The 15,175-nt window shown below is 41.6% G+C and overlaps 1 protein-coding gene across 1 annotated transcript in view; it reads right to left on the bottom strand.

Annotated features, from left to right (window-relative positions):
* Positions 1-1,500: 1,500 nt before the first annotated feature.
* Positions 1,501-15,175, bottom strand: part of LOC131935890 (importin-9) — a 65,925-nt gene continuing 52,250 nt past the window's right edge. The window contains exons 19-25 of the mRNA XM_059292617.1: positions 10,282-10,484; positions 9,925-10,091; positions 8,513-8,646; positions 5,020-5,129; positions 4,353-4,452; positions 2,155-2,228; positions 1,501-1,801 (exon numbers count right to left, since the gene is read on the bottom strand). Coding sequence (XP_059148600.1) covers positions 1,685-1,801; positions 2,155-2,228; positions 4,353-4,452; positions 5,020-5,129; positions 8,513-8,646; positions 9,925-10,091; positions 10,282-10,484 — 905 coding nt within the window. The 3' untranslated portion in view covers positions 1,501-1,684. The remainder of the gene's footprint in view (positions 1,802-2,154; positions 2,229-4,352; positions 4,453-5,019; positions 5,130-8,512; positions 8,647-9,924; positions 10,092-10,281; positions 10,485-15,175) is intronic.

The raw sequence follows: 15,175 nt of genomic DNA, 5'->3' as shown, positions 1-15,175 counted from the left end.
ATCTGGATATCCTGTAACTAAAAAAAATTTATATCCAAAACATTTCTAATGACAAAAATGTAAAGCATCTTTCATACATTTTTAGTAGTGTAGTGGGTAAGCAAAAACGGCCAGGCAGTTTTTCATTGATTGCTAAGGCTGGTCAATAATGCTGCTTGTCTGGATGCTTGCTAGTGAGACCTAATTCAGCATGTAGACCCTATGCCTAACATTTGTATTATTTTAATGTTTGTTACCACCTCGCTACACAATCTGACTAAATAACTTTCAAGTGCTGTGCATTTTTCAAAAAGCGTCAATCATAAGACTCATGTGTCAGTACTGGACCGCTATTTAAACTAAATGGTGTTCTCGAATATTAAATCATTGGCTTTTATAGTAAAAAAAATAAAATAAAACAATTTAGCTTTAAAGGGAAATCTACTATCATTTAAAAAGGAAATTCGGGGGCCCCTGGCTGCAGCCCTCTCAGCACCCCCCCCCCTTAATCCGCCACCGCTTAGGGGTTAGACATGTCCAGTGGTACCTAAGCTATTACCTCCAGACCATCTTGTCAAAGCCACAATCAAGGGTATTGAATCTTTTATTGGATATCCCCATGAGACCAATAAAAGATGAAGCTTGTGTTTACTGTACCATCAATAAAAATACTTTTTTAACTTCTCAATTTTAGCCTATAATAAGTAAATGTTGCATTAAAACTATTCAACAAGTATCCTGCATGAAGCAAGGAAAAATCATGCTTTTAAATGTGACCGCAATTTGCAGTATGATTGCTATTGTATATTCTGACAGTAATGATTGTTTTTCTATACATTGACAGAGGCTCGCTAATCTAAACGTTATTGCTGTTCTATACCATTTGATGATGAAATAGTTCTGAAATAAAAACTTGTCTTGGGTACAAGCATTTATGTCATTCCTAGAAACATATCTAAAAACAAGAACACACACTGTGTGTATACAATGGACGTAAATAACACTAAATAGCTCCTTAGAAATTGATGACTGGATAATTGCACTTTAGAAGTGGACCACTGAATAATTGCACCTTAAAATATCAAGCACTTTACAAGTGAGTTGGGAGGGGGGGGGGGGGGGGAAAGAATCACATTTTCTAACTATTTACAACTTTCTCAGGTTTTTAAAAAAATATTTTGATGACATTTCCTTAAAATAATTGGACACAGCTATGTTACCTTAGCACATTGCCAACCTCCTTGTTGAACGGAAGAAGCTGGTGACTAATGAAAATGTGTCAAAAATGTACACAAAATTGATTAAAATATGTAAACTTATGTAAACTGCACATGGCTATACATTAATAGTCCTTCAAAATAATTTGCTTTTCCTTTTTAATTTTTTAACCAGCCCAAAAACTAGAAAAAAATTTAAAGTCTGAAATTCACTTACCTAATTCTAAACCTTTTTTCCATTTCTAGACTATGTATCCCAGACATGCATTAGAATAAATATTACATCTTCTACTAAACACATATGTGATAGACATTCTCAACATACTTTAATAACATTTTTAAAATATATTGTAAAATCAAGTTTAAAATTTGTATAATTCTAAATATGCAAAACAAAACATGACTAATAGTCATTACAAGGTTCAAGTCAAAAATTTATAACAAGCTCTTGGTTTTTCTTCTCATCCATTTGCAGTATTGAAGACTAATCATGTGTTGATGTTGATAGTTTTAAGTACTTGTCTCTCTGAAGGATTGTGATGTTGGCTGAACATGGAATAGCAAGGCTGACTGGATAAAGACTGCAAGAATTCCGTCAAGTAGGCCTGGAGAGAAAGAATTAACTCATTATTGTAATATTATATTCTAGAAAGAAATAGCCGTGAGAAAATTTTTTTTTTGTAAAAGTTGGGCATAAGAAAAAAATTTCCACCACGAATTTTTAAAACTGTAGGGAAAATTGACATCTCTGATATAAAGCAAATGCTGGTTTACTTTTTGAATATGCCTGATTGGCACCAACTCAGCTTTTACAGTAGTCTTCTTTTTCTCTGTAGCTAATAGATACATTACTCTCTTAGGATAGCCATATTTTGACCACGGAGGCTGAAGTTAGCAACACAGATTGCTAGAGGATGAATCATAGAACCAATCAAATGTGAGCTTTCAATATTTTTACCTGAGTATTGATCTGATAATTAGGATCATTTTTAGCATCAGGATCGTCATCCTCTTCAGTTACTGATGCAAATCCTGCAGAAAGTGAAACAAAAATACTTCTTTGATTATAGAATCTATAATTTGGCCTTTTTAATAAATAACACAGAGATGTAACTTTTCTGAGAAAGTTTAAGCCAAAATAACTTATAAGTTATAAGTAAAAAAAAAAGAAGATATTTTTCTGCCAACCGACTGAAAAAAAAAATCTTTTCAGACGATCTATTTTATCATTTTTCTACCCATACTCAAATGGCATTATTTTCCACTTCTGCTTTATGACTGTTCCGTTGGTTTACAGAAGAATGCCATTCACTCAGTAACTAAACTACGTCATTCGGGTATGTGAAATGGATTGTCTACAGCGTGTAAACTTACTGTGAATGTGCTACAGCTATATACAAAAGAATATTATTTATTGAAAGAGTGATCACCAATGAACACTGTGTAGCTCTCGAATTTAACCATTATTTTACATAATTTCATGAAGCTAGATAGAAGTTATATGCAGTCCTGAATGACAAAAATTTTGGAGAGGTGGGTGGGGCTATAGACTGAACTACTTGTGTGGCTGTCTAGCTATGGCGATACGGTTAGGGTAAAATTCGGCTCATAAATGTGATGTCATTTATGTACGACCACTTGGCTGCATCTTATATAAAACTTTACCTAGTGGTTATTTATTGGATTATCTCCAGCCGAGATGAAACTTTTCCATTTTAACGGAACTTTGCATTTCCCTTTTAAAAAATGGCAGAAAATTTTTGCGTTGACTTAGACTATTTGTTTCTCGTTCCATTTTGATAAACAAAAAGAAAAGGCAAATTGATATAAAAGACTAAAAAGTATGAAACAGAAATGTGCCTAGAAAAGCGCTGTTCTCATTATACCACTTTTACCTCACCCCAATGGCGGAACTAGAAAAAAAGGGCCACCCCGCAAAAAAAAAAAAAAGAAATGTTGACCCCCATATATATATATATATACACACACACACACACAACACAAACATAGAATACTCAATACGGGCTTGTTCAAAATAGTAAAAATTCTTAGTTTTTATTTTTAATTAAAACCAATTATAACATTAGAACGAGTGCTATTAGTATGTTTTGAAATTATCTGTTTTAATGTCTGACATAATGCTTCCTTACTTACAAGTAGGTAAAAAGAATATGAAGCATGAAAGCTTTGTATGTGTAATGGTTTCTCGTCTTATGTTTATTTTTATATTTTTATGTATTTATATTATTAGTTTTTCATACATTTCCCTTTTATACTTTGCCATTCTTTATTATGTATTTTTTAAAAATATAATAATTAAGAGAAGTAATTGCTTTTTAATTTGTTTAGTGCAAATCTATTAAAAGTTTCTTAAGAGCACACGTATTTGACTTTTTAAAAAAAGGGAAATAAGTCATGGAAGTGGTTTCAACGTTTGCCTATCTTTCACACTACAACTCATGTATATATTTTTTTTCCTTAACGAAACAACATGTGTTAGCTACTGTAAAACATCACTACTGTTGTAGATCTGTTCGTTTTTTTAATAGAAAAAAATAATTTTTTTAACTATAAAAAAAATTGATTATTGTCGGCTATAGGCCCCCTAAATGGCCTGGGGCCCCCAGCATTGCGGTGTCTGGCGGCACTGTAGTTCCACCCCTGCCTCACCCACTTTTCATGGTTGCGGTGACCGTGAGGCCTACCACGCGAGATGCGTGAGCATGTTCTACAAATGCTTTTAGTTAAATATCTACTTTTCCACCTTTATTTTAACCAGCCTAAAAATTAGCTTCTCTCTAGACTTTAAAGTAAAAAATTTACTTTTCTAAATTCCAGACTACATACGAACCCTGGAGTAGACCTACTAGATCTAGATCCAATACAGCAACTGAAAATCTGGCAAAGTACCATTTTCAAGGTTAACTAACGAAATTCCAGGTTTTACCCTTCCATGGAATTCAATGCTTTTTAAATATCTAGATTAGTTTTTCTGTATTCAGAGCCTTTTTTCAAGGCCCACTGCAGACTATGAGTAACAGTAAATATAGGATCTCCTGTTTAAATTGTATTTGCAACAAGCTTGCCGCATCTAGGTGGATTAAAATGTTAAAAAATAATTTTCCATGCATTAGCAAACATATTCCAATACTTTACCTTCATAATTCAAATTGTTCAGCAGGTCTGAAAGAGACTCCCCTGCCACAGCAAAATCTTCATCTTCAATTTCTTCTCCATCATCATCATCATCATCTTCCTTTTATTACAAAACAATCATCATCATCATCTTCCTTTTATTACAAAACAATAATCAAAGGGATCATATGTAATAAAGTCTAATTTTCATCTTGCCCAAAAGTTCTAATTGTGAAGAAAAGTTTTATCTTGCCCAAAGTTCAAATTGTAAAGAGAAGTTTTATCTTGCCTTAAGTTCAAATTGTAAAGAGAAGTTTTATCTTGCCCAAAGTTCAAATTGTAAAGAGAAGTTTTATCTTGCCCTAAGTTTTAACTGTTGCCCTAAGTTTTAACTGTAAAGAAAAGTTTTATCTTTCCCTAAGTTTTATCTTGCCCTAAGTTTTAACTGTTGCCCTAAGTTTTAACTGTAAAGAAAAGTTTTATCTTGCCCTAAGTTTTATCTTGCCCTAAGTTTTAACTGTTGCCCTAAGTTTTAACTGTTGCCCTAAGTTTTAACTGTAAAGAAAAGTTTTATCTAGCCCAAAGTTCAAATTGTAAAGAAATATTTCATCTTGCCCTAAGTTCTAATTGTGAAGAAAAGTTTTATCTTGCCCAATGTTCTAATTGTAAAGGCTAAAAATTTCCCTACTTCCTCTTCATCATCTTGGGTCAGGTTTTCCTCAATTGCGTTGGATAGTTCATGAATCAAAAGTTTATAAATCTTCACCAGTACTGGAATTGTGGTCCACTCATCTGGAGCTGTGTAGATGGTTTGACATTTCTGGTTTAGCATTTGGATGTTTAAACATTTTCTTTGTTTATCAATAAAAGTTGAAGTGAATTTTACTAATATGAAATACTCAAACTATAGAGCAATAATGCAATGAAGTACTCACAAAAAGTTACACAACACTTGGACATTCTCAAAGTTTAAGTACTAGAACAAGTATATTTCAATCCAATACACAAATAGTCGAGTGTTAGATGGAAAGCTTTAAGCCTATCCCTATTGACCCAACGATGCTACATTTTAGTTGATTACCGGTCAACCACTGGACCGATTGCTTTAAGCTTCTAGATATCTTACCTATACCTATAGCAGGTTTAAGTTCACTACACCTGTCCCTACTAACATGGGTCAAATTGACCCGAATACATTATATATAGCAAAAAACTCTACTAGTGATGGGGAAAGTGGTATAAATCTAGACTTATTTCAAACAACTTCCCTTGGGGCTAGACCTTTTGGGCTCATAAGTTTGTATCCCTTCCTGCCTTACCGAAGATACCAATAAGAAACTTTTTTTCAGCTCTGAAGTGGATTGCTAGATGTGGGCCTACACATTGAGAAGCTGGACAGATGTACTAAGACGTACCAACTGATGACTGCATGGGTTCATTGGCTACAGTATCAATTTGAAAGCGATGAATCAGACCTCAACTTATTTTTTTTGGAGCTGAATTTGGAAATTAATGCCATACTGTCAATAAAGTATTTAGGAAGTTATGTAATAGGCTATGATATAATAAAGATATAGCAAGAGGCCAATACTGTTTGTAGCTACACAGTCTTTTGTGATAAAAGCAATCTGATGAGGTCTATTATGGTATGTGGATGAAAGATTACATCATCTCAGTCAGTCCAACCATAGTTGGGTAAAATAGGACCAACTCCTTGACTACAGCTTTTAAGTATATGGGACCATATTTTGATAAATCAATGGATATTGATATAGAGATAACTGATGTATCAATCTCTGATAACTTTGTACTTTACATTGAACTAAGTTTTTGGCTACTAATCTGTGTCAAGCATGCATATTGATGCCAAAATGATGACATCAAAATGGAAAGACTGCATGAAATCATCCATTTATGGCTCTAGCAATATGCCCCAATGGGCAAACTAAGTGGTAACTAATGACCATATTTTTCAATTTGCAACAAATGTCCCCAATAAGTTGAAATTCAAAGTGACAGCTATTACAAATAGACAGCAGCAGATTTACAAAATGTGTATAAAGTCAAGAGTTGGTTCTGCCCCATTAGATCAAATAGAAAAAAACTGCAATTCACATTAGATCAAATAGAAAAAATACTGCAAAAAAAATACTGCAATTCTCATTAGATCAAATAAAAAAAATACTGCAATTCACATTAGATCAAATAGAAAAAAAAAGCCTTCTGAAACCAGCCACTGGGTGTTCAGCTCAATAGTGTCATCCAAACAAAAATTATGCGAGATACGATAACATGTTAGATGGGAAAATATCAACTATTTGTCAAATATATAGATTCTATCTCTAGTTTATATAGCTTTAATCAATGTGCAAACTGATATTGTGATTGAGTTTTCTTGCATATGAAAAATAAATTGGTAGTAAAGGTATAAGTTTTTATATTTAGTAACATCTAGTTTTATTTATGCCTAAAAAGTATAATAATAAATAACCTAAAACTAAAATTTAGAGTAGAAATGTATATAAACTATAATTTTAGTGTCCATTTATCATTAAAATAATAGTTATGCTATAAAAATATACATATGCAAATATAATTTCTTATATAAAAAGTGTGTGGGTTAAATTGACCCACCTTGTAGTCGAATACAGTGAAATAAGAATGTAGGTTAAACAAGATTCCCCCAATTTTTTACTAGAAAATTCACTACTATTTCCAGATAATTTTTTATGTGCATAACCATTAAACAAACTTGCCAAATTAAATTTAATTAAACCACATAAAAGCAGACATTTTTAAAAGGGTGTTACTTATTTTTTCATATCCTAAATTCAATCCCAAACTGAAACTTTAAAATGATTAAACTTAATATTGCATCAGAAATTAGTTTAAATAAAATTGAAAATACTTACTTTTCAGAACATTTGATTTATATTGTGTTATATTAACGTATTACTACATTTCTAGAACCTTCCCCAACAACTGTTTATGTTAGTACAATTAATATTAAGTGATTAAATTGATAGTAGTCAGACTTTGAAGCCTACTAAAAATGTTGTAGAAATGTACACTGATGTATTCCTGCTGTTTGTAACATATCTATACTTTATTTTCCCCCTTCCCTTAAATACAACAAACAAGCTGTATCAAACACATAAGCCTACTTGAGGTAATATTGAGTTCAAGAAGACCTATTTACTCCAGTTTTTACAATTATGTCCCCTCCCCCATGAGATAATCTTAGCTGGCCAATTTCGCATTTCAGATTGTCGGTGATGTCATTAGCCTTTAACTTTCTCCATGAACGCAAGAAACTCACAATTTCCTGAGTTTTTTAAAAATCTGTTTCTCGCAAATTCAGTATCACTATGAAATAGTCTGCTAAAATGGTAATCCTTAAAAAGGGGGAGAAGGGGTCGGAGTGGTCGAGTCAGTAAAAAAAAGTCTCGGGCAGATGAGGCTAGTTAGCTAGGGACAGCCACTCTTCTAGGAGAGACATCTCCAAAATCAAACAACTGCTGCCTTATAGTTTGTTCTTGGTTGGACAAAGGCTATGGAAGCAAATCCAAAAAGAAATGGCGCATAACCAGTTGACACTTATACTTTATTCTGATGGAGGCATGGTCAGTCAGTAAAAACTCATGGTTGTTGAACTCGAAACAGTCTCGAGTTCAAACCCTCTGGCAGATAAGGCTCAATCCCTTCCAACACTAAAAATTAGGAACAAAGAAGAAGAAATGGGGGAGAGATAAAACAAGACTATTCACGCGCAATCCTAGTCATTTATTGAAATTTATTTAGGTCCACACCTAGACTATACAGTGAGTTCACAGAAAGTTCTACTAAGCTTAAAATAAATCAAGTGCACCCGTGATCAAGATGTCATGTTTGAGGAGATGAAATGTGAGATACATTCATAAATACTTAGTACAGGAAAATTGTAGCCTGCTAAAAATAACTGTCTATTGGGCAAAAACTACTGGGGTATGAAAAAAATTCCCAGCTATTATGAAAATTTCCCAACCAGGAAACTTTATCTTAAAATTCTCATTTTTCCCCCCCGCTCTGTGAGAACCCTGTATAAAATACAAGCTTGTCTTATTGCAAAAATAAAAAAATTCACATAGATTGTTTGCCTACTATCCAATTAATAAAGTACCCAATTCAGACGACCTACTTACTGTTTTTTGATTTGGCTCTTGTTTGTATGCCATGTCCTGATTGTAAAATGGGTTCACCTTGTACGACAATATCTTGAAGACGAAGATCATTGTTAGTAATGGCATGTTGAAGTAGGTGACACAAAGCCAGTGTGCTGGAAATGGGAAGATCATTGTTAGTAATGGCATGTTGAAGTAGGTGACACAAAGCCAGTGTGCTGGAAATGGGAAGATCATTGTTAGTAATGGCATGTTGAAGTAGGTGACACAAAGCCAGTGTGCTGGAAATGGGAAGATCATTGTTAGTAATGGCATGTTGAAGTAGGTGACACAAAGCCAGTGTGCTGGAAATGGGAAGATCATTGTTAGTAATGGCATGTTGAAGTAGGTGACACAAAGCCAGTGTGCTGGAAATGGGAAGATCATTGTTAGTAATGGCATGTTGAAGTAGGTGACACAAAGCCAGTGTGCTGGAAATGGGAAGATCATTGTTAGTAATGGCATGTTGAAGTAGGTGACACAAAGCCAGTGTGCTGGAAATGGGAAGATCATTGTTAGTAATGGCATGTTGAAGTAGGTGACACAAAGCCAGTGTGCTGGAAATGGGAAGATCATTGTTAGTAATGGCATGTTGAAGTAGGTGACACAAAGCCAGTGTGCTGGAAATGGGAAGATCATTGTTAGTAATGGCATGTTGAAGTAGGTGACACAAAGCCAGTGTGCTGGAAATGGGAAGATCATTGTTAGTAATGGCATGTTGAAGTAGGTGACACAAAGCCAGTGTGCTGGAAATGGGAAGATCATTGTTAGTAATGGCATGTTGAAGTAGGTGACACAAAGCCAGTGTGCTGGAAATGGGAAGATCATTGTTAGTAATGGCATGTTGAAGTAGGTGACACAAAGCCAGTGTGCTGGAAATGGGAAGATCATTGTTAGTAATGGCATGTTGAAGTAGGTGACACAAAGCCAGTGTGCTGGAAATGGGAAGATCATTGTTAGTAATGGCATGTTGAAGTAGGTGACACAAAGCCAGTGTGCTGGAAATGGGAAGATCATTGTTAGTAATGGCATGTTGAAGTAGGTGACACAAAGCCAGTGTGCTGGAAATGGGAAGATCATTGTTAGTAATGGCATGTTGAAGTAGGTGACACAAAGCCAGTGTGCTGGAAATGGGAAGATCATTGTTAGTAATGGCATGTTGAAGTAGGTGACACAAAGCCAGTGTGCTGGAAATGGGAAGATCATTGTTAGTAATGGCATGTTGAAGTAGGTGACACAAAGCCAGTGTGCTGGAAATGGGAAGATCATTGTTAGTAATGGCATGTTCAAGTAGGTGACACAAAGCCAGTGTGCTGGAATGGAAATTGATCCACTAATACCATTTCAAATAAAGCAATATTATGGAACAGACATTATCTAGGCTGGGTTTTTACCTGATTTTTCTTTCATAACTTCCATAAAAGAGATGCTGTCTGCCACACCATTCATTTAAAATAAACTCTAAAGCTGTTTTGCCAGTTGGTCCTGGTACACTAGTCAAGAAGTCCAGCACCGCTTCCATTTGAGTCAGCATGAGATTAGCAAACACCATTAGCAAGCCCTGAATTGAGTGGTAAAACATACATAATCAGCAAACACCATTAGCAAGCCCTGAATTTAGTGGTAAAACATACATAATCAGGTAACACCATTAGCAAGCCCTGAATTGAGTGGTAAAACATACATCTTCAATTACTTTTATTGGATGCTCAATTATTTGCAGTAAGAAAGTGAATGTGAAAAGATTTGACCTGCAAAACACTTAAAGTTTCAGCTTGTTGAATTTTACTTAAGACGGCTCTAAGCATCAAATCTAGATTCTCTCCAAGTTGGGTTCCACATTTTCCTATCACAGTGGACACCAGTCTACCCACAAAAGTTGCAGTGTGCTCAGAAGTCTTGGGGTCAAGCAATTTAAATATCACCTGCACAGTGTAGTGCATACCATTATTGTCTGGAAAAAGACAAATATAACCCACAATCAAGTTTATATATTTAAATATATGTATGTGTCTATATAGATATATTTATATTACACATGTGTATAAATATAATAACTGCATACTAGTGCTCCTCTACTGTAACTAAATTGACACAAAGCTCTCATGGATATCAGTCCAGATTTTTTTCAAACCCCCTTCCACCCTCCCAGTGTGTAATGTAAACTGCTGACTGTTTCCCTGGACCTCTGCACCCAGAGAGAGAGCTTCACCCAGAGAGTCAGCTGCACCCAGAGAGAGAGCTTCACCCAGAGAGCCAGCTGCACCAGAGAGCCAGCTGCACCCAGAGAGAGCTGCACCAAGAGAGAGCTTCACCCAGAGAGCCAGCTTCACCCAGAGAGAGCTTCACCCAGAGAGAGAGCTTCACCCAGAGAGAGAGCTTCACCCAGAGAGCCAGCTGCACCCAGAGAGCCAGCTGCACCCAGAGAGCCAGCTGCACCCAGAGAGCCAGCTTCACCCAGAGAGAGCTGCACCAGAGAGAGCTGCACCAGAGAGCTGCACCCAGAGAGCCAGCTGCACCCAGAGAGCCAGCTGCACCCAGAGAGCCAGCTGCACCAGAGAGAGCTGCACCCAGAGAGCCAGCTGCACCAGAGAGAGCTGCACCCAGAGAGCCAGCTTCACCCAGAGAGCCAGCTGCACCCAGAGAGCCAGCTGCACCAGAGAGAGCTTCACCCAGAGAGCCAGCTGCACCAGAGAGAGCTGCACCCAGAGAGCCAGCTGCACCCAGAGAGCCAGCTGCACCAGAGAGAGCTGCACCCAGAGAGCCAGCTGCACCAGAGAGAGCTGCACCCAGAGAGCCAGCTGCACCCAGAGAGCCAGCTGCACCAGAGAGAGCTTCACCCAGAGAGCCAGCTGCACCCAGAGAGCCAGCTGCACCCAGAGAGCCAGCTGCACCCAGAGAGAGCTGCACCAGAGAGAGCTGCACCAGAGAGAGCTGCACCAGAGAGAGCTGCACCCAGAGAGCCAGCTGCACCCAGAGAGCCAGCTGCACCCAGAGAGCCAGCTGCACCAGAGAGAGCTGCACCCAGAGAGCCAGCTGCACCAGAGAGAGCTGCACCCAGAGAGCCAGCTTCACCCAGAGAGCCAGCTGCACCCAGAGAGCCAGCTGCACCCAGAGAGCCAGCTGCACCAGAGAGAGCTGCACCCAGAGAGCCAGCTGCACCAGAGAGAGCTGCACCCAGAGAGCCAGCTGCACCCAGAGAGCCAGCTGCACCCAGAGAGCCAGCTGCACCAGAGAGAGCTTCACCCAGAGAGCCAGCTGCACCCAGAGAGCCAGCTGCACCCAGAGAGCCAGCTGCACCCAGAGAGCCAGCTGCACCCAGAGAGAGCTGCACCAGAGAGAGCTGCACCCAGAGAGCCAGCTGCACCAGAGAGAGCTGCACCCAGAGAGCCAGCTTCACCCAGAGAGCCAGCTTCACCCAGAGAGCCAGCTGCACCCAGAGAGCCAGCTGCACCAGAGAGAGCTTCACCCAGAGAGCCAGCTGCACCAGAGAGAGCTGCACCCAGAGAGCCAGCTGCACCCAGAGAGAGAGCTTTACCCAGAGAGCCAGCTGCACCAGAGAGCCAGCTGCACCCAGAGAGAGCTGCACCAAGAGAGAGCTTCACCCAGAGAGCCAGCTTCACCCAGAGAGAGCTTCGCCCAGAGAGAGAGCTTCACCCAGAGAGAGAGCTTCACCCAGAGAGCCAGCTGCACCCAGAGAGCCAGCTTCACCCAGAGAGCCAGCTGCACCCAGAGAGCCAGCTTCACCCAGAGAGAGCTGCACCAGAGAGAGCTGCACCAGAGAGAGCTGCACCAGAGAGAGCTGCACCCAGAGAGCCAGCTGCACCCAGAGAGCCAGCTGCACCCAGAGAGCCAGCTGCACCAGAGAGAGCTGCACCCAGAGAGCCAGCTGCACCAGAGAGAGCTGCACCCAGAGAGCCAGCTTCACCCAGAGAGCCAGCTGCACCCAGAGAGCCAGCTGCACCAGAGAGAGCTGCACCCAGAGAGCCAGCTGCACCAGAGAGAGCTGCACCCAGAGAGCCAGCTGCACCCAGAGAGCCAGCTACACCAGAGAGAGCTGCACCCAGAGAGCCAGCTGCACCCAGAGAGCCAGCTGCACCCAGAGAGCCAGCTTCCCCCAGAGAGCCAGCTGCACCCAGAGAGCCAGCTGCACCAGAGAGAGCTGCACCCAGAGAGCCAGCTGCACCCAGAGAGCCAGCTGCACCAGAGAGAGCTGCACCCAGAGAGCCAGCTGCACCAGAGAGAGCTGCACCCAGAGAGCCAGCTGCACCAGAGAGAGCTGCACCCAGAGAGCCAGCTGCACCAGAGAGAGCTGCACCAGAGAGAGCTGCACCCAGAGAGCCAGCTGCACCCAGAGAGCCAGCTGCACCCAGAGAGCCAGCTGCACCAGAGAGAGCTTCACCCAGAGAGCCAGCTGCACCAGAGAGAGCTTCACCCAGAGAGCCAGCTGCACCAGAGAGAGCTTCACCCAGAGAGCCAGCTGCACCCAGAGAGAGCTGCACCCAGAGAGAGCTGCACCCAGAGAGAGAGCTGCACCCAGAGAGCCAGCTGCACCAGAGAGAGCTTCACCCAGAGAGCCAGCTGCACCCAGAGAGCCAGCTGCACCCAGAGAGCCAGCTGCACCCAGAGAGAGCTGCACCCAGAGAGAGCTGCACCCAGAGAGAGCTGCACCCAGAGAGCCAGCTGCACCCAGAGAGCCAGCTGCACCCAGAGAGCCAGCTGCACCCAGAGAGCCAGCTGCACCCAGAGAGCCAGCTGCACCCAGAGAGCCAGCTTCCCCCAGAGAGCCAGCTGCACCAGATCGAGCTGCACCCAGAGAGCCAGCTGCACCAGAGAGAGCTGCACCCAGAGAGCCAGCTGCACCAGAGAGAGCTGCACCCAGAGAGCCAGCTGCACCAGAGAGAGCTGCACCCAGAGAGCCAGCTGCACCAGAGAGAGCTGCACCCAGAAAGCCAGCTGCACCAGAGAGAGCTGCACCCAGAGAGCCAGCTGCACCAGAGAGAGCTGCACCAGAGAGAGCTGCACCCAGAGAGCCAGCTGCACCCAGAGAGCCAGCTGCACCCAGAGAGCCAGCTGCACCCAGAGAGCCAGTTGCACCCAGAGAGCCAGCTTCAACCAGAGAGCCAGCTGCACCCAGAGAGCCAGCTGCACCCAGAGAGCCAGCTGCACCCAGAGAGCCAGCTGCACCCAGAGAGAGCTGCGCCCAGAGAGCCAGCTGCACCCAGAGAGCCAGCTGCACCAGAGAGCCAGCTTCACCCAGAGAGCCAGCTTCACCCAGAGAGAGCTGCACCAGAGAGCCAGCTGCACCCAGAGAGCCAGCTGCACCCAGAGAGCCAGCTTCACCCAGAGAGCCAGCTTCACCCAGAGAGCCAGCTTCACCCAGAGAGCCAGCTTCACCCAGAGAGCCAGCTTCACCCAGAGAGCCAGCTGCACCCAGAGAGCCAGCTGCACCCAGAGAGCCAGCTGCACCCAGAGAGCCAGCTTCACCCAGAGAGCCAGCTGCACCCAGAGAGCCAGCTGCACCCAGAGAGCCAGCTGCACCCAGAGAGCCAGCTGCACCCAGAGAGCCAGCTGCACCAGAGAGAGCTTCACCCAGAGAGCCAGCTGCACCCAGAGAGCCAGCTGCACCCAGAGAGAGCTGCACCCAGAGAGAGCTGCACCCAGAGAGCCAGCTGCACCAGAGAGAGCTGCACCCAGAGAGCCAGCTGCACCAGAGAGCCAGCTGCACCAGAGAGCCAGCTGCACCAGAGAGAGCTGCACCAGAGAGAGCTGCACCCAGAGAGCCAGCTGCACCAGAGAGAGCTGCACCCAGAGAGCCAGCTGCACCCAGAGAGACAGCTGCACCCAGAGAGCCAGCTGCACCCAGAGAGCCAGCTGCACCCAGAGAGAGAGCTGCACCAGAGAGCCAGCTGCACCCAGAGAGAGCTGCACCCAGAGAGCCAGCTGCACCCAGAGAGAGAGAGCTGCCAGATGAGTGACTGACACACTACCTGGCAGCTTATATTATAGATAGCTTATATATAATTAAGTATAAATGTGTGTGTGTATATGTGTGTATGTATATATAGATAGGTTATATATAATTAAGTATAAATGTGTGTGTGTATATGTGTGTATGTATATATGTGTATTTATGTGTAAATATATTTATATTAAAAGCTTAGGGCTGTAGATCTATATATTAATCTTTTAAATATTTCTTCCTTACAACTAGAACAAGACTAAATGTCATAGTATGTTCTTCATCAGAAATGGTCACTGCCAACTACATACATTTGCACTGGTTATATCACACCAAGGTGACAGATAAATAATCAGAGCAACATCATGAGGTGTTCAAGTTAGTTTTTAGTTCTTCCTGCTCCCCAGAGCAACATCATGAGGTGTTCAAGTTAGTTTTTAGTTCTTCCTGCTCCCCAGAGCAACATCATGAGGTGTTCAAGTTAGTTTTTAGTTCTTCCTGCTCCCCAGAGCAACATCATGAGGTGTTCAAGTTAGTTTTTAGTTCTTCCTGCTCAAGCTTGTTTTGCTCCAGCATAATCCGTGTCTTAAGATTCCTTGATGCCACTTATCAAATGAGTGGATTAACACAAAACTTACTTCAAGTCTTCTCACCTCAAATATTTATCTCCCTTTAAAGAATTC

Source organism: Physella acuta, unplaced genomic scaffold (genome assembly GCF_028476545.2).
Source record: "Physella acuta isolate Inbredline_101_S28 unplaced genomic scaffold, ASM2847654v3 ptg000163l, whole genome shotgun sequence".
Lineage (NCBI taxonomy): Eukaryota > Metazoa > Mollusca > Gastropoda > Physidae > Physella > Physella acuta.
The sequence above is the reverse complement of the archived record's forward strand: the minus strand, read 5'-3'. Positions and strand labels throughout refer to the sequence as shown.